Source organism: Antrostomus carolinensis, unplaced genomic scaffold (genome assembly GCF_000700745.2).
Source record: "Antrostomus carolinensis isolate BGI_N321 unplaced genomic scaffold, ASM70074v2 scaffold20046, whole genome shotgun sequence".
Classification (NCBI taxonomy): Eukaryota; Metazoa; Chordata; class Aves; order Caprimulgiformes; family Caprimulgidae; genus Antrostomus; species Antrostomus carolinensis.
In genome coordinates, this window is record NW_010320016.1 from 44,660 (window position 1) to 63,747 (window position 19,088).

Sequence of the window (19,088 nt, forward strand, 5' to 3'; positions counted from 1 at the left end):
TAAGGCTTTCGGGTTCGTATGTTTATTTGTATTGTATTTCTCATTTTGTTCGTTTCTGATTACTTATTGTTTTGAGCACATCTCAACGGATCTCTCTGCCAATAAAGCTTTAACATTGAGCTTCTAAATTAAAAGACTAGCAAAGAACCAGCATGAATATCCCCTGCCAGAATATCCTGTTCTTAAGTTATAAGCAAAAAACCTCAGTGACAGAAAGACACAGATGTCTGAGACCCCAAGGATACCTGGAAATACAGTGTTGGAATGTTCCCATTACTGCATTCATGACTACATGTAATGATCAGTTAAACATGCAGTGTCTCCGTTAAGCACATAAGTACTACCTTTCTTAACTAATAGTGAAAATTATTCACTAAGTAAAGTTAACACTTTTCCCTCTTCTCTGCTATCCCTAAACAGGCCCCGATTATTTCAGTTCCAAGAATCTCGCACTGCAAGCCCAGAAAAAGATCCTGAGTAAAATGGCAACCAAAACCATGGCTAACATGCTGATTGATGACACAAGCAGTGAGATCTTCGACGAGCTCTACAAAGTAACAAAGGAACACACAAGAAACAAAAAGGAAGCCCATAAAATTATGAAAGACCTGATTAAAGTGGCAATAAAAATCGGGATCCTCTATCGAAATAATCAGTTCAACCAAGAAGAGCTGGAAATCGTAGACAAGTTCAGGAAGAAGCTGAACCAAACTGCCATGACAATTGTCAGTTTCTATGAGGTAGAATACACTTTTGACAGAAATGTTCTTGCAGAACTTCTGAATGAATGTAAAGACCTTGTGCATGAACTAGTAGCTCGACACCTGACACCGAGATCCCACGGGCGCATCAACCATGTCTTCAACCACTTTGCAGATGTGGAATTTCTAACTGCCCTGTACAGTCTTGATGGGGATTGTCGGCCATACCTCAAAAAGATCTGTGATGGCATCAACAAACTACTTGATGAGAAGATCCTTTGAAACTACGCTCAAAACCAAGAAATCGACCAAAAACTTCTCTCTAGAACTAGCTACTCTTCATGAGCCATGGTGAGCAAGCAAGCTTCCTTCCCCACCGGTCTCTTACTACAACCTCCAGCAGGGGCCAGAAAGTGCTCACCAGGCTCATGATGAAGTGGAAAACTTAAATCAGAAAGCTATCAGTTTTAGTGTTTTGTTCAGATAGTTCAGTCTTTTCCAAGGAGGGGAGTAAACAAGGCTGCTGATATATATTGTTCAGAAACAGACTGCTGTACACTATGATCTTACTGGCTTTGCGTTCAAGGCTGAACACATGAAAAGAAAGCAAACTCAAATGCATGGCTATGTAAAAATAGTCAGGTGAAGGCAAAAAGAGCAATGCATGGAATGTACCCCCAGGCTGCCCTTAGTGTGTATGTTTTTATTATTCCCATGTTAGCTGAAAAAACTCAGACTGTAATGGATTAAGCTCACTCCTTTCAAAAGGATCAGGAGTCAGTATGAGAAGGCATCTCTGATTTTACATAGTACTTAAGTCTAAAAGGGGAATAACAAATACAAACTGAGTAGAAGTGAGAGATTTAAAGAGCTGCTCTATGAAGCAATATTTCCATTAGCAAGTTTTGTTTTATACCTGATAGTAATATAGAGAAGGTTTAGTTTTAATTTTGTAAAGCAACTTGGTGGTCCAAGCTCAAAGGTAACTAGAAAAACTAGATAAAGTAGTATGTTTGTTTCCCCACTCTCAGGGTTTGTGTATTTGGTAACATCAGATGAGTTTAGGCTGAAGGTTGTGCTGCTCTTTGTGCTCTTACTGTTTTGCCTGATGGAAAAAAATATTCTTTGTGGAGATTTTGAAATGGCACTTGTGAAGAGGAGCACGACTAAGACACCCATGGAGCTACAAAGCAATGTTTACATCCACTATCCTCAAAATATTCAGTCTAGATAAAACTCTCAGTTTAACATGTCCTTGATGTTAATTTTGTGCCTATGGTAAAACAGATGTGATAAAAAAGGAACCCCATCCCCTATGCTTGCAGTGCCATCTGAGCGTAGTATATCCACAGTAGTCTTAAGGGAACAGTCCTAGTGAGCTGGAGACCTTCATTAACAACTTATTTGTTCAGAATGTTTTCAGTAACTCTTTTCTTTTTAAAATAAAATATAGTGATGTCTTCAAACTGAAAACATTTTGCAAAGAAATAGTGGTTTCTGTACAGTTTTCTTAGGATTAAGGGAGAACAGGAGCAGAGCAGACACACGAGCTTGCCACTTGCAGAATCTCGCAGCTGGGCAGAAGGTGCTGGCTGCCCCAGAGTAAAGGAAGTACGTTCGGAAATCTCTCCTCGCCCTCTACATCTTATCCTCCAGACTCACCTCTGTGTACTGCCCCTTCAGTGTCATGTACCATCTGCTTTTAGTTGACACATATAGCAGACAGTCTCATTATCTGGAGGTAACACCTTCCATATCACATATTCCAATACAGATATTCATGTACTTGAAAACTGACAGAGACAGGAACATTTATTTGAAAGCCATTCCTCTCTAAGGAAGACTTCCAGTGTTGATCATCCATTACTTTAGGATAAGAGAAAATCATGTTTCTCATTTAAACTCTTAAATACTATAGTGGCAGACAAAACTTCACAATTTTATTATTCTTCTTCTGTCTTTCCTCACTCCAAAATAACTGTATCATACTGCTTGCAACAATTTTGCCTACCACACCTTTATACAGTTGAGAACACGCATACCCAGATCAGGTATTCACTAGGGTTGTGGTAGATGGATTTTTATCCGTTCCCAGGAGAACTCATTTTGGAGCACAGTAAAAGTGGCACCACAGGACATTACCAGAGCAGTGTGTAACAATGTAATTTTCCCCATATATTTCCTGTAACTGTAAAAAGTACATTTATTTAGTAGCAATGAAGGTGGACAGTTCTTTTGCAACAGTAATGAAATACCAACATTGGGGTTGCAAGTTCAGCCATTTCCAGAGCCATATTTACATACAACATTAGCTGCATTTTTTCCAAGCACGTACTTGTCAATTGATGCTTTTGAACAGTATTTATTGTATCCAACACTCCTGTCCCCGTGCACACGTCTGATCTTGTGTGTCTGTTTCACTTGTGGCAAATAAATTTAAGTTTGGTTTGTTGTTTTGGGGGTTTTTTTTAAGCCAGAAAGAAAAGAGATTATTCAACATTCAAGATGTCCAAAGGAAAGGGAAATCCTGTATCTGTGACTTTCTTTTTCTGTGTTGCAAGTATCAATATTAAGATTCTGGTATTTTAGATAAACCAGCTGAACATCTGTTGTTTTATTTATAAATCTGAGTAGCCTTAAGGAAAAAGAATGTTTTCAAGTATTTCTCATACTTGCATATCCTGTATATTAATTGTTTACTTTTGTACTTGTAGCTTGGTATGTAATAACATTGCTAAAATATGGGCAATGTTCAGGTCACCCTAAGTATATGATGTATTATCACATTTGTGGATTAAAAATGTGTGATTACTGCCCTTTTTGTTTCCTTTTGATTTATTTATTCTACTATGCAATGTAAACTGAAATTAAGCAGTAAGAGGACGGAATTTCTGTACTCTGTTTTGTCACCTTCAACTTTTGCAACCTTAATGCTCTTTGATAACCAGATTTTGCGGAGGTAGGAGGTATGCAGATAGACAGTTTAAGAGAAAACTGGAATTCCACATTTCTGTTGCATCACACATGCACAACACAAGGATGCATTGCCAGCAAAGGAAATTTCTGTTTTTCCTCAAAGTTCTCAAGCACTTGGGCTAACAAACCATGCTGGTTTGATGTGCTTAGTAGTGTGGTTCAGTCAGCAGGCTCCAAAACTCCCTCCCAAGCCACGTGGAGGAAATGGCACAATGTTTTTGCCTTCGGGTACCAGCCTCTCCCCAGGCTCAGCCTGAGCAGTGCTTAGAAGATACACGGGCAGCCTGTATCAGGGCCAGAGATGATGGAACATGCCAAGATCTAGCTCTCTACCAAGCACCTTCTTGCAAGTTTTCCATGATATATTTAGCTCAGTTTAGCTAAATGTGATTTAAGTTAGGCAGAAGACACATCCCTGACAGATTTCAAATGCTGATGCTAGAACCTACTAGAATGTTTTAACAGGCAAGCATATATTCTCCTGTCCTTATTCCCAGAAAAGGCAAACTGTTTTGGCTGAAAGAGCTCAGGATTTGCAAATGACGCACATGGCAGTTAGACAAGAAGCAATCAAAGATTGGCACAATGAGAAAACTGCCAAATACCTTAAAATGAAACTTTAAAGCAATCTTAGTAAGTGGTGTTTCAAGACACACTGCTGGTAAAACATTGCTGTCAGGTTAACTTTATGAATCATATAATGACAGGACACAATATTCTTTACCTCATCACTGCCAACTTTATGTAATAAAGTTAAACGGAAAAATGTTAATGTTTGAGAAGCTCTCAAGGGATTGACCACTTCTGGCATCCTAATGAAATAGTACATGTACCACAGAACAGTACATTGCACTGGACATGTATTTGTGTAAGAGAAACATTCTCACAGAAAGGCACATAAATAGCTGACCCCGAAGAGAACCAAGAGGTAAAGCACAATTAACTCTTATCACAGCAACAGAAATGCAAAAGCAAGTCTTAACTGGATGACTTAAGCAGGTCTACATCCATTCTCACATGCTATGATGCATACATACCTCAATGTCAGAAAAAGACAACACAGTCATATCTACACAGAAAAGATAATACAGCTTTTATGCTGAAAAACTACTCATGTGACTCTATAGGAGATAACTACCTTTCCAATATTTAGAAACCACCAGGCAATGTCATTCATAAGCTATTTGCAAGTACAGGAAAACCTCAGGATAGTGCCATCCGTTAGAAAAATTTATTCTCTCTGGTTCTTACAGGATGAGAAGGTGTTGGGAATACCTAGCAGAAAGCAATATAACACAACAGGAGATTTGATCTGAGTTTAGGAAAACATACTGCATCATACTGCCATGTTGCACTTCCACCCATTTTCCTACTGAAATATTTGTTTCATTAAAAATATCTGAAAATACTTGAGGTAAGGGGGGAGAATCTCACAAAATGGTTGAAATATGGATCCAATACAATCACTTCACTCCAGAGTGTCCAGAACTCCAAGATGCCCATGGCACAGAGCAGTAAAACAGCAGTATCTCCTGGTACCTAGGGTTTTGGTCCAAAATGCTGTTAACCTGCTAGTTCAGAAAGGTCAGTATATACTCTGCGTGGCCTCTGGTTGCCTCTTGAAAGTAAACTCCCTCATGCTAACTGGATTATGTGTTCACTTCCTTCCAGCCTCCTTCTACGCATCTTATTTCCCCTTCCCTGAAAACAGCTTAATCCTTCAAGATCTAGTAAGTTACAAAGAAAAGTAAATGGGAACACAACAGAAGATATTATCTGAAGGATTTTCAACACAGAACTAGATGAAAGAATATTCCTTTGTATAATTACTTACGCAGCTATATGTCATTTTAGAGACAACTGGATGATGGATCAAGATCAGAGGGATTCCCAGCACTGAATTGCTGAGGTTCTCAGGGGCCTAAGCTCCCTGCACCGGCCAGAACTGCAGTGTAGTGCACACACACATTACACACCGACAGCCATGCCATACAAGACAGCCTCACAATTTAGACCAGGGCTGCAACCACCTTCAATTCAGCAATTGGATCCAACTTCCAACTCCTTCTCAATACTATAGCAAATGGTGTGTTATGTTAGCATCAGACTTGAAAAAAAAAAATGCCATTGCTGTCAACTATGAATAACAAGACACCCCAAAGTCTCCTGCCTAAAACCAAATCCCATAATCTGGCAATATTCCAAAAAGTATCAGATAATGTGAGCTGGCACACAGAATGTTGTTCAAAAGATCTAAAGTGTACTCTTTCACTCCTTTTATACTTCCAGCTGAGACACAGGACATTTAAATCACCAATGGATTCAAGACTTCTGCAGTGTTACATTCTTCATTGCTGTTCAAATACAAAGAGAAACAATTAAAATACAACCTAGTTCTTAATATGCAGAAACACTGCTACATGTGATAGCAAAGAACATTTAATAAGTATCAAGCCTTTTTTTTTTTTTAAATGAAACTGAATTTTATTAAGCTACAAGAAATGCAAAGATGGTGATAGGTTAAGAAAAATATTTGCTGGGCAATCTAAAAATAAAGACTGGCACAGGTACAATTCCCTGCAAATCCCTTCATGTGATGTTACCATAAAGCTCTCCCAAACTACATACTGACAGCTTAACACACATTATTCATACAGTGAAAAAGGTTATAAAGAACATTACATGAACAGTAGAGGGTATTACTGTCTTTTGTTGTTCTTTTCAAACACTAGGACACTGAACAGCTCATTGCTGAAATGGTTCAAATGCATAGGCCAGAAACAGGTACTTCTATTATAGTCCATATGATTACAAAAGTCCAATTGCATAACACAAGTCTGATTTACCAGCAGGGAAATTATTCCACTATAAATCAGTTTTCATTTATATAAACTGTCTTCGAATGCCAAGTAAATATTAAAGTATGCAGAGCATTAAGTATATTTACAGGTTCAGTGCACTTTAAATTCCTTAACAAGAGGGTACTGAAACAGCAATAAAAAAAGGAGCTTTGCTTATATGATTGTACTTGTGATAACACAAGTGGCTTGACTTAAAAAAAAAAAAAAATCACACAAGAAAAAAGAAACTATCAGCACATTAACATTCTTATGATTTCATGAACACTTACCAAAACATTCGCAAAGTAACGGAATATTTTATTTTCCTTTACAACCAGTGCTTATCAGGTGAGAATCAGTAACACTGAAACATAACAATTTCCTTTTTAATATTAAACACACAGAGGAGAGAATTCTGCTGTAGAATCCATTTATACCATGTCTGAATGGTGTGTACAATCTTTGATGTTTGTAAATAAAAGACATAACCAGTAATAAATAAATAATATTAAACGATATTAAAGTTTTCACTTAGCATCTAAATAAATTAAGATTGCTGGATTTTCAGGACTACAAGGTTATTTCAGGAAGAAAAGCAGACAATCTAAACAGACACATTTATGATGTATGCTGCTCTGATTGAGATCTCTTACGCCTTACTGCAGTTCCTAGCCATGCACACACAATACAGCCACATCTGTGCAAGTCAAAGTTTTGAAGAGTCACACTGAGGCTATAAATAATTAGAAGTAAAAATACATGTGAGTTTTCATGGACAGAGATATTGGCCAGATTAAATTTACAGGATCGACTGGAGAGCAATGAACATGTCCACTAGCCAACTATCAACGAGCCAACACGCCCACAGCCAACTGCCCTCAGCTCAGTCATCTCAGACTTGGTCCACATGAAACTTAATTTTAGACATGCACAAATATTCAGTGATTGTCACAGACCCCTAAGGAAAGAGAAAGTGACTGAAACATGGGGCAGGAAGAACTGCAGACAGGAACTAACCTGAAGGGCCTTAGATCATCCCCCATGAGATGCCTTCATACAATTTCACATGCCTGCCTCCTATCAAAAACCTATTTGATATTACCACTTAAACAGTAAATACCAAAGCTCATGGGAAGTGCGTTGCTCACTGAAATCTTTTACTTATTTCCAAAACAGGCATTTGTTGCTACATAAGTTACTTTATACAGCCACCAATATGGGTCTTGTTGCCAGCAGTGCTTAAAAATAGCTTTAGAAAAATTATCAAAATAAAGTTAGATGATCCTGATAACTGATCAAGACTGACTTCATAATGGAGATGTTTTCTTTAAAAATCATAAAGTAGTTGCTATGAGGAATAATTGTTGGCATCTATAAAAGCTGCATAATAAAAATAAATACTTTTCATCATTTACAACAAAATTAAGAAATATACATTTCACTTAAACAGGTAACAATACTTTAATGGATTACTTGTTAGTCACTGTACAGTCCTGAGCATGTTTTTGCAGGCGTAACTTAGGTCATCATTCTTCCCCTACAAGTCCATATGACATATGCCAGCTTGAAGAAAACTTAATACTTCTGTGAAGTATCTTAATTTAGCTTTGGTAGTTATCTGTGCAACTGTATAAATCTTTTATTTGCTTTTCACACACCAAATGGATTAAGGCAGGCACTATTGTTATTAGGATTCCTCCATCACCTTTTGACACTGATAAAGCAAACCATCTGGAAGAGCAGAACAAGGCGATCTGAACCACAAAGCCAGCATCCCTGAGTGAGTACGACAGTGCAGCAGACAGGGCACAGATGGAAGCAGCTGGCATGCCAGTATTCCCTCATTACCTTAAAACAGAGACCACAGAAAAAATGAAATAACAATTAGCAAGTAACAATAGCTATAGTATAGTTCACAAAAACTGTATCTTTCTCTCAAACTCCATTTCTGCTATTCTCTTCTACTCTTACCCCTAATCCTCTAACACGTCACCAAAACCCAAGCCTCCTGCATGCAATCCCAGCTTCATATTTCTCATATAGCTTCATTCTCATTAGTTTGGCCTGTCCAAAACTCTTCAGTGCAACAAGTTTGCTCCCTTGTAAAATTTACCGTTTGCTGTACACTTGTACCTTTACATTAATCTTCACATAAGACGATGAGTAAGGCAAATGAAGTCCATAGGACAATGCTCCTGTGTTCACTATGTCCTTAAATATTCCCTGCCTTAAACAGTAAGATACCTGCTTCCATGCACTTACTTTCATGGGACAAATTACAGGTTGTAAGCAATCTTAACAGCATACTTTCACTTACCTATAATATCAACTATATGGAGTTTCAGCTTCTGTTGCAATGTATTCAGAGCTGCTGAAAGGGAATCTTGAGAAGGTGACATTTTAATATTCTGTTTCACATCATTGGAAAGGGACAGCCACAGCTTCCCAAAGTCTTCTGTAGTCATTTCCATTGGCCTAAAAATAAGTTCACCACATACCTTAGCAAAATAAGATACATTATTCAGAATATATTTGGTCTCCCAAAAAACTGTATCTGGAAACAACTGGACAACAGAACGAGCAATAAGTAAATACAGATTACTTAAAACAAACTCCTCCTCTTCCCAGCTTAACATTTAAAAAAAAGTTTCTATTCTTTGCTTTAGACTTCTAAATTTAAAAAAAAATACATTATTCTATGTAAATTAAAGACCAAAGTGAATGGCCTTGAGATATTTGCCCACTGAAAGAGACAAAAGGAGTTCAATGAGAGGTAGACTTTACTATGGAAAACAAGGTGGATTGCACTATAAAGCAGAAAAGTCTATTGGAGAAAGAACACTTGCTTTTTCTATTCCCAAAATAAATGCAGTGTTCAAAAATAAATAGAATGAGCTTTCTTCTTCCCCTGCAAAAGCTGTCAGCCTTTTCATATTATATATGGGTCTCTGTACTCAAGTAACTTATTTCAGTTTGACATGTTTATATTATGCCATATTTTAAAACAGCATGCCCTTCTGTTCACTCAGTTCTGTTAGCCTCCTCAAAAATGCCTTCTGTAGTTCAAGACTATTCTATGGTCAATATTCTGACTGGATTTGTACTTCTTCCTGGAACTTTTCTCCTTTTTTTCTAAGTGTATAAATAACCATTTACTATATTTAACAGTCATCTCAATTAGATTAAAAGTAGTTGCTCAAGATGAAGCCTTATGTTTTCATAATCAATACCCAAATCATCCTGCCCTGGTCTAATACTTATTTGAGTACACACGTTTTTAAAAACTGCAGTTTATATTATTTACCTGATGAAGTCCAACAATGATAAAGTTACTGAAAATTCAAGGCAAGTTTCCATCTGTGACTGGTAATTAATGGAGCCAGAAAGAATTCCCTGTGTACAGATTTTGTCCATCCACACGCATTTCTGGCAACATTCCACACTTTGAGCTTCAATTACAGGAAACTGGTAGGTGAGACTCTCCAAAATCTACATAATTTTTTTAAAGGAATATAGAATATAAGTCTTGCTGTCAAGTTGTGTAAGTGGCTAAGACACAGCTATAAAATTGTATAAATACCTTTTATTTCAATTGATTTTTCTTTGACTATTGGCAAGCAAACAGACCCACCATTTCTCAGCTCTCACTGAGGATAAATCAATCGCTAACAACTACAAAAGTTCTATTTCTGCCAATTGTCTTCCCTCCCCTACCCCTTAACGATTGCTCAGAGAGACAAGAGAACTGGTGGCCAAGAACCTGAATTCTGTAGTTCAGTCCAAAAATAGACTAATATACAAGAACAATAAACACTGCAGCATACCCCAAGCTATATGCTAGAAGCAGAAAGCTGAGAAATCATCCCTAATAACAAGGGCAATTTCAAGATTACTCAGCAGTCCCCAGCCTCTCCAAACAAACTTGTAACACAGATTTTATCTGTGGTAGTGGTCCGCGTAGAAATCTAAGTGAATTACAAGGCAAAACTAGACACGAGATGCTCATTTTCTATCAGTATCATGACAGGTTTGATTCAAGCCAGAAATGGGAAGGAAGGAGACTTCACAGACAATTAGCAGCTCTTTGATTGAGTCAATTCTAAAAGATCCATTCTGCTTAATTCTTTGTCCAGTTATCACTTGTCTCCAGTTTCATAATTCTGTACTTCTTTCAGCAAAATCTGTGGGTGGTCATGCCAATAGGCATTTCCTAAATAGCTTTCCAATTACTTAAGTTTCAATCAAGACTATTACATGCTTTACCAATCACAGTTAAATCTCAGATGTAGCTGATGTCAAAAAATTAACTGATCAACTCCTCTCCAACAGAAACTGAAAGCATGAGAACAAGAATGAAATGTCTTTGAACATGATGATGATGTCTGATTGAAAAAAATCCTGATGTCTTTGAGAAAAAAAACAAAACAAAAAACAAACACGCAAAAACCCACCAAACCCCAGAACCTGAAGCAAGCTTACATAATTTTATGTGAAGGAAGAAACTGCATCATGTCTACCTATCAGATAAATACAAATGAACGCACAAGTCTATGACACAGAGGGGAAAAAAAGTTACACAGTGATTTCTTTGGCAACCCAAAGTCATACCATTCTGAGTACCACTGCTTAGGTTTGCATTCAGTCTTAAACATCAGGGAGAAGGTTAATTCAGAACTGAAAATTCATACATATTTGTTATATGGAGGCAAGAAGCAGAAAATGAAATCAAGGTGAATTTTAAAAAGCGAGATAGTATCATTTGGTATAAAAGTTAGCAAGTTTAGTATTGAGATTTCCTCATTACCCTTAAAGATGTAATAGCCATACCACAGGTTTTAAGGAAAAGCTTTGGGAAAAAAGTTTGGCTATTACATTAAACCAAATAGCGCACACTCAAATGCAAGCAAAAAGCAGGAAGTTCCAAGTGAATTTGAAATATAATGGAAACAAAGCTTCTTACCTGAAAATGTTCTGCTTCTTCAAACACTAAGTTCACAGCATTAAGTGCAGAAGTGGTTTTATTTGAAATAAAAACAGCAAGCAACAAAGAGTCATCTGTCCACACCTTATATAAATACACAGCTAAGACATCACTCTGACAAAGTTCCACTACTTCAGAGTGAGCAAGCTCCTCTAGATCTTCTGGTAAGGAAGGGATCAACGCTGCTTTACTGGCACTTTCACATTTAGCACTTGGAGAAGGGTGAAAAATTTCAATATTACTATCAGCAAACAAAGATGACTCCAACAGTCTATCTGAAGGTCTGTCATCCAGCCCAGATTTTTTTAGGGACTGAGGTGTTTCAAATGCTAAATTATCTTCCACAATATCTGAAGAACACAGAGAGGCCTTCCTTAGCCTTGTGTGTATATTTCCTTCACAGTCTTCCATGTTAATAGGTACTGTATCAAGCAAGGGACCAAAATCAAAAGCAGCACTATTGTGGAAGTCTGATTCCTCCTCCCTATTTTGAGTTTCATTTATCTTTGATTTTCTTTTGAACTTCTGAGTAGCCATGTCCACTTTTCCCATCTGAAAAGGAAAAAAAAAAAAAAAAAATCACAATGGGAGGGGAAGTTTCTAGCAACCAGCTGTGTTACTGCTAACAGAATGAAACAGAGTAAGCAAGGACAAATAATGACCAACGAATCAATTCAGATGACAAATAGATTCCAAACATTTTAATGGATCCAGTAACAGGCTTTTGTTGTATTCCTTAGCCTATAACACAAGAATGATTCTAGGTTCTCCAAAACATAAACTAAAAGCTCTTACTAAAAAGCAAACACATGTAAACATTTTCTGGTTAAACCAGTGATAAATGCCAAGATTTGAGCTGGCTAATACAATAATGCCAGTCTTAAAGAATTCATTATTAGGTAATCTTTTTAATGTTCCACATATTACCATACATAAATAAAAAATGGTCTTGATATAGGGCATCAAACTCTAGGCCTTCTGCCAAACGAATTGCAACAGCTCTGCAAAGGTGGACCAAGGAACAATTGTTAAGGAAAACAGACTAAAAAAAGACTTCCACAACAGGAAAACTGAAGGAGAATCTGGTTACCTAATTAGATCTGCTCCAGAGGCTGCATGATCAAGTAATATGCAACCCTTTTCGGGTTCTTAACGAGTTACCAGATTACAAAAGTAATTTTCAACAGTTTTTCAATTACTTGGGTTTTTTTGCCTAGTTTTACCACAACACTAATTTGATCTCCATTTGCATATAAATATCTGGAATTAGAAAGAAGGTAATATATAAACTTCAAACTGATAAGCCACAAAAGAACCACTTACCAAACTGACACCAGCATTTGATCCTAGCCCAATAAACAAAGTTGATGCTAACTGCTGCTTCTCTTTGTCTTCCTCAGAGAGGCTGGCAACTTGATCAGACTGTGATGCAGGAGGATCACCCACCTGTCCTGCTAATAAGCCACCACAAGAAAGAATTTGTGGTTCATTTTCTTTCCCTGCTTTGCTTTCCTTCTTTGGTAGATAGCCTTCTTTTCCCCATAGCTTGCGTACTCCCTCAAGTTTCAGAGTATTTGTCCTAAAAAGGCAAACAAAACAAAGCAGGATCAATCATATGAACATGACATTCATAAAACATTCGTAAACACCGTTCACAACTTTGGTACTTTAATAAAACATGACATTCATAAAAACATGCCAACACTCTAAACACCGTTCACAACTTTGGTACTTTAATATACACAGTGACTAGTGGAATATAAACAAACACTCTTCCATCTGCATGGAGCTCTATGTTAGTAATATCACTCATTATTTTTAAAACACACTACAAATGTAAACTTGGATTAGACTGTATAGTCCTAAGTATAGATCTCTGCTAAGTCAGCATTAGACACCTGCAGTCAGTAGTAGACTGTCTGCCAACTCCATCCAGAGTTTCAGATTATATTTATAAAGGTTGGGTTTTTTTAACTGAAGACAAGCAACATGGTATGTACCCTTTTCCCCAGGAGAAAGATTCTGGGAATCTCTAAGTATATTTAAATAGTTCTATTGCTGATTCCTTAAAAAATAATTTAAGTTAATATAAGAGACTGAAAATAGAAGAAATATGCAAAATACTAGAAAGTATTTTTATTTCTTATGAAGAGAGCTCATGTTCTCAGACACCCAGAACTCTAGCAGAAGTTAATTCAACAGACACAGGCTAAATGCTGCAAGTCCTACACCTAAAAGCCTCACTCAGATTTTCTTACACAAACTGATTAAAGAATCTGAACAAGCTTCCAAGGTTTCCTGCATACCAGTTTACTACAGTATAAATAAAGTTATTAATTTGTATGGAACTATGGATATGGCATTTATTTGTAGCATTCTAAAATTTAAGGAGTATCTTACACTGCAAATCTTAGCCTTACTTTTATCTAAAAAAGTTTCCTTAAAAGGCACATTGTTGTAAGCCCATAAAAAGTAAGCGTAGCCTGTAAGAAAGACAACAGAGAAAAAATATTTAACCATGTAATCATGAGGTAATCCTGTCCCAATTTCACTGCATTAACTATCACTTTGTACTTTGTGAAGAATGTGGAAAAAACTGGTCTAATTGCATTCGTAATTGCATTAGCTTTTTTCCTAGTTATTTCAAAGAAGATGTCACCCTGAATTTCTTCTTACATGACAGAGGTTTCCAAGTTCAACTGTATTCTTTTTAGTTCCATGTAATGAAGAAGCAGAGACATGTGATACTGACAAGAAAAGAAGAGTAAATGTACTTCATTTAAAACACAAATTAACTCACTCTTTACGCCCTGTTTCAGCACTATTACCAGACATATCAGAACCAAAAGATAAACCAGTGGGGGACTGTCTGCCAGTGATGCCAGATGAGGACACACTTGAAGCAAATGACAAGCCATAAGGTTCAAAGTTCAGAGCTGCAAGACAGACAGAATTTTAAAATTACAATGAGGTATAAACAGGCAAGAAATAAATCTATTTTCTAAAAATAGATATGCTGTACTGCTGCACATCTCAGGCTTCTCATTCAGAATCCTATACTCATTAAAAATGGATGTTTCTGTTCGCAAATAAGTTTTTTAGACACACAGAGGATTTATCTAAAAAACACAGTATTTTGTTTTAAATACTGGAACTAAACAGAAATAGTGACTTTAAAGCATATCAGTAAAATATCTGCCAATACTTAGTATTTGTAAAGAGTACCATATTGGATCTAAGTGAGCTTTTCCATTTGTTCATGAGCCTAAATAACATTTTGAGTCTACAGCATTATGTCCATACATCACTGTCTGCTTTGCAAACATACTTGACATCTTGGGTGACAAATCATTTTCACTGAGACTTGCAAATCAGGATTCAGAACCAGCCACCTTAACTATGCTTTACGAATCAAAATGCAGTTTGAATAGCTTCCAAAAATTGTTTTGGACTACAATAAATAGTCATTGTTACATAAGAAGCAGAGTACAGACTCTCCTTTGCAGCCCTGGAGCTATCAAGGGGTACAGTCCCTTTCCCCTACCTCCACCCAGAGTGCTAAATGGATGTTCTTCAGCAGTAAAGACCATTAATTTCACTCTCAACACCTCAGTATGAAGCATTATTATGAGCTCAATTTGACCTACAGTAGATTGTATCCCTCATTAGACTTTGCATGCATGAAAAAAATAGTACAGAATATTCATATTTGACCTTATTTAAACATTTCTCCAACAAAATTTTGAATTTTCTTGCAGGCTAGGTGGAAGCTGTAGATGTAATACTCTCAATTTATAATTATCTCAGAAAAGTGTTAAATTCTGCCAAGCTACACATGCAAGCAAGTGGGCAATACTGTTACTTGTATGCACTAATCTGCACAGTCAAAATCTTCTTTTAAAAATAATACCATAATTGTAGATAATACAGTGTACAAGACTCATTTTTCTAATTCTGCAATAGTAAAGCAACACTGAGGAATGTTTTAGAAAAGCTTTCTAGCCTCAAAGTGAATTGTTCAGCAGTGTCTAAAAGAAATCCTTATGTGACTGGCTATAATAAACTAGTATTTCCATGGGAAAAAAAAAAGTAAAAATAAAAACCACTATAGGTAAAGTTTTGGGGTATTTTAAAATGAATAAAAGCAGATACTGCTGTCTTATCGGTAACTACACTAGGTCAGAAATGTTAGATTAGTGTCATAAAATTTGCAAATGCATTAAGACAATATTACTTAAAGAAATAATAGCAACTGTACACTTAGATTATTTGTTAATACTTACCAGGTAATTTACCAGCTATTTAATAAATGCAGTAAACTAATAGTCACCTTTTTCCTGAGAAAGTTTCTCCTCTTGTCTCTGGTGATGAGGTTTATATGGTGCTGCACCACGACCAAGTCCCTCAGCCACAAACCCATCCAGAAAAGATAAGGAAGCATCTACCTACAGAGAAGAATATTGTGTCTTACAAGCAAATCAGGATCTTCTGTCTCACTTCTCCCATATCTAACAGTAAAGCTGCTATATTAACAGAAATTGTTAATTAAGTAACAAACAGACTTTGAGACAGATATTTGTAACTTAACTCCTCTGCTAATGATCTTTTTGTCTAAACAAGAAAAAAAATAGAGTGGAGTTTTCACAAAAATGGTTGATCTTGCTGTTATATGAAAATACAGAATCGAAAAAAACTCTCACATACCTCCGCAATATCAATACTATTTTCCATCAGTTTTTATGGACATTTCAGTGCAAAGATCAGCAATTTCTAAACAGGAAGCAAATCCTTTGAATTAAAAAGCAGTAACATATCACTAAAGCAGGCCTAACTTGTCTTTAAAAAGAGACAAAAAAAATTAATTCACGTATGGAATAATAATTTTGTTAAAAGCTACTCCAGCTTACTACCTAAACATCATGGCTCTTTATCTCTCAGTATAGAACATTATGATTCATCACACATGCCTGAAAAGATATATTTCTGAAAATTCACTTCAAGCAGACTAAAGACTGGCACCAGCCAGAACTGTCAATCATCATTAATTCAGAAAATAGACTTTACCATAAACTCAACCACCCGAACTACAAAAAGGTTCATGAAGAACATACATTGCAGCTGTCTTACCACCATGTCATTGCAACTAGCATCAAATGGAAGCAAGTTTTTCATCAGTGCTTTGTCTTCACACAGATGCTTCAATTCAAAGGCATATTGTCTCATGCAGGTATCTAGAGAGTTGCTGAATTCTTGGATTAGGTCATCGACTGTTTTAGAACAGGAGGTACGCGATGCTATCTTGGTGACTGCAGCCATTATCCACGCTTTAGTTTCAGAAGTCACAAAAGTTTTCTTCAGCAGGCTGTGTAGCTTTGTCAAAATAACTTCTGGATCAACATCAGTAACAAGGTGGGAATATTCCCCCAAAACCTATTCACAAAGGACAGACAAAATTTACAAAGCAGTGCCTTCAGCTTTGAAATTAGAATGCAGTACTAAATAACAACACAATAAAATCCACCTCACATTCAAGAAGCTATTATTTAAACATGTTCTAAATTATTCCTTTACCATTTTGTGTTTTAAAAGCCAAAGTCTTGAGATTATTTTTGTGTTTACCTTAGCAAACTCCAACTTTTAGCTTCTTAAAAATCAAGCAGTTCTCTTGAAAAGAAAGCTAAACATAGCAATTAGTACCTTATAAACCATGATTTGCTCATACTGCAGCCTCCTCCTTGGGTGGAAGCTGAAGCTTACCCAGGTGCCAGACAACACTAGCATAGCACTTGCCCACTTACCTGCAAGGTTAAAAATGCATTTCATAACCACATCTGGCCTAATTCTGATGAAGACAGAAAGGATCTCGGCATGCAGTGAGATTCATGTGGCTGCTAAGCCATTACCAATAGTCACTTGCCTTAAAGGAAGCAAATCTGCTTTTCCACAAACTATGACAAGCTAAATAGTCCTCAGGCACCAAAAGAAGTCACTAAAAATAGATTTCAGTACATTACCTTGACTTCAAGTGAAAAACAGAATATTAATGACGAAAAATGAAAGTTAAAAATATTTAAAACATCACCATCTCTGTGTATTCAGTTCTGGCCATGTGTCTACCTTACCCAACTCATAACTTGAAGGAATTTCTGTGGATACAATGCATCTTCCTCATCAAGTAATGCTAAATAAGACTGTACTGCATACATCCGTAGCTGATCATCTTGTTTTCCATCATCAAATCCTAGATAAAAAACAATACATACTTTGTCTGAAACTCAAATAACACCTCCCATCAAATATTTCAAATAGCATTTTAAGAAAAAAAGCCAGATGATTAAGAGACCCATATAATTCTTCAGAGCATTCGGGGAGTTACTCACCTTCAGCCAACAACTTCAGGAAGTTGTTTGGGATATCAGGATGCACAACGTCACCTCCAACTGAAAACACAGCATTCATGGTTTGGATGAACCACTCGTTGTCAGGGGCATACGTGTCCAGATGTTAAGGAATGAAGTGCTAAGGGATAACTTTCTTTTTTAGAGTGTTTCCTAAGGAAACAAGTTCTCCACAAATAAGCTACCCATCTTGCTCTCCCCAATAAGCTGGGGGCCTGATGGTCAAGTATGAGTTCAATCTAACTGAGGAGGAAATATTCCTTTATCTTTTATAAAGTGTTTCCTGTAAACTTCATGAAAACTGGTGATTAGGTGGAGAAGTCTGAAGTTACTGCCCAGTTAAAAAAGCCTGCACGTGAACTTAACAGCTATACATTATGTGCAGTTTGCTGGCTTGTCAATTAATACATCTTAAGTTGTGCAGGAATAAATGTTAGAGTAAAAAAATAAGAGTTTAAATAGATTTCACACAGTAGGAACAGACATGTTCACAAAAACTTAGCTGTGGAAACCTGTCCTACTGTATTTTAAGTTCATACTTGTTCCATGCTAGTTTTCCAGCATAATCTTTTGAGTTTGTTTACCCAATATCACTTGATCAATGATACACTAGCTGTTTTTTTCAGTACTGTTTTGCTGTTGATTTAGTGAAAAATAATAAACATTTTGAAGTACCTCACAGAAAGCAACTTTATATATATATATATATATCACGTAAATCCTGAAAATGCACTTACTGAATAGAAATTTTCAACAGTGCAGAAACATTATTGTCTTATTTTTGCATACTGCATGACAACATACCTTTTTTTTGTACACTACTCTCTACGCCAAGCAGTGTACAAACAGGATGGTAATGCAGCACTCTGTTAAAAAGAGCTTACAATTCAAATTACCAGACAAGAATACACACAGAAAATCAGGCAATGGCAAGTCTGACAGCAATGTCTACCATATGCCAAACACCTAAATCATCACTTTCATCTTTTTGACACAGCTAAATAATCTTTTATTTATTTCTATGAAAACATGTTAATTCTTAAAATCCATACACCAACAAGTTGTTCTCTGGTAGGAAAATAATTCCCACAATTACAGAACAGCACTCAGCGTAGCACTGAGGCATCTCTTTCCATGCAGTGGTGTTAAGACTTCAGGGCTTTAATTTATAGAATCATAGAATGGTTTGGGT

At 36.5% G+C, this 19,088-nt stretch overlaps 2 protein-coding genes across 2 annotated transcripts; one reads left to right on the forward strand and one right to left on the reverse strand.

The window, feature by feature from the left end:
• Window positions 1–423: 423 nt before the first annotated feature.
• Window positions 424–1,015, forward strand: TNFAIP8L3 (TNF alpha induced protein 8 like 3). Its single transcript, XM_010169482.1, has one exon. The coding sequence runs from the start codon at window positions 483–485 to the stop codon at window positions 981–983; it is 501 nt and encodes a 166-aa protein (XP_010167784.1). The 5' UTR covers window positions 424–482; the 3' UTR covers window positions 984–1,015.
• A 6,928-nt stretch (window positions 1,016–7,943) lies between these two features.
• AP4E1 (adaptor related protein complex 4 subunit epsilon 1) lies at window positions 7,944–18,002 on the reverse strand (the record flags this gene model as incomplete). The annotated part of the gene is made up of 10 exons (XM_010169483.1): window positions 7,944–8,365; window positions 8,835–8,992; window positions 9,822–10,006; window positions 11,478–12,050; window positions 12,822–13,077; window positions 14,299–14,434; window positions 15,829–15,943; window positions 16,626–16,928; window positions 17,621–17,739; window positions 17,879–18,002. Coding segments are annotated over 10 exons (2,130 nt in total), but the record flags the coding sequence as incomplete, so codon positions are not given.
• Between the last annotated feature and the right edge of the window lie 1,086 nt (window positions 18,003–19,088).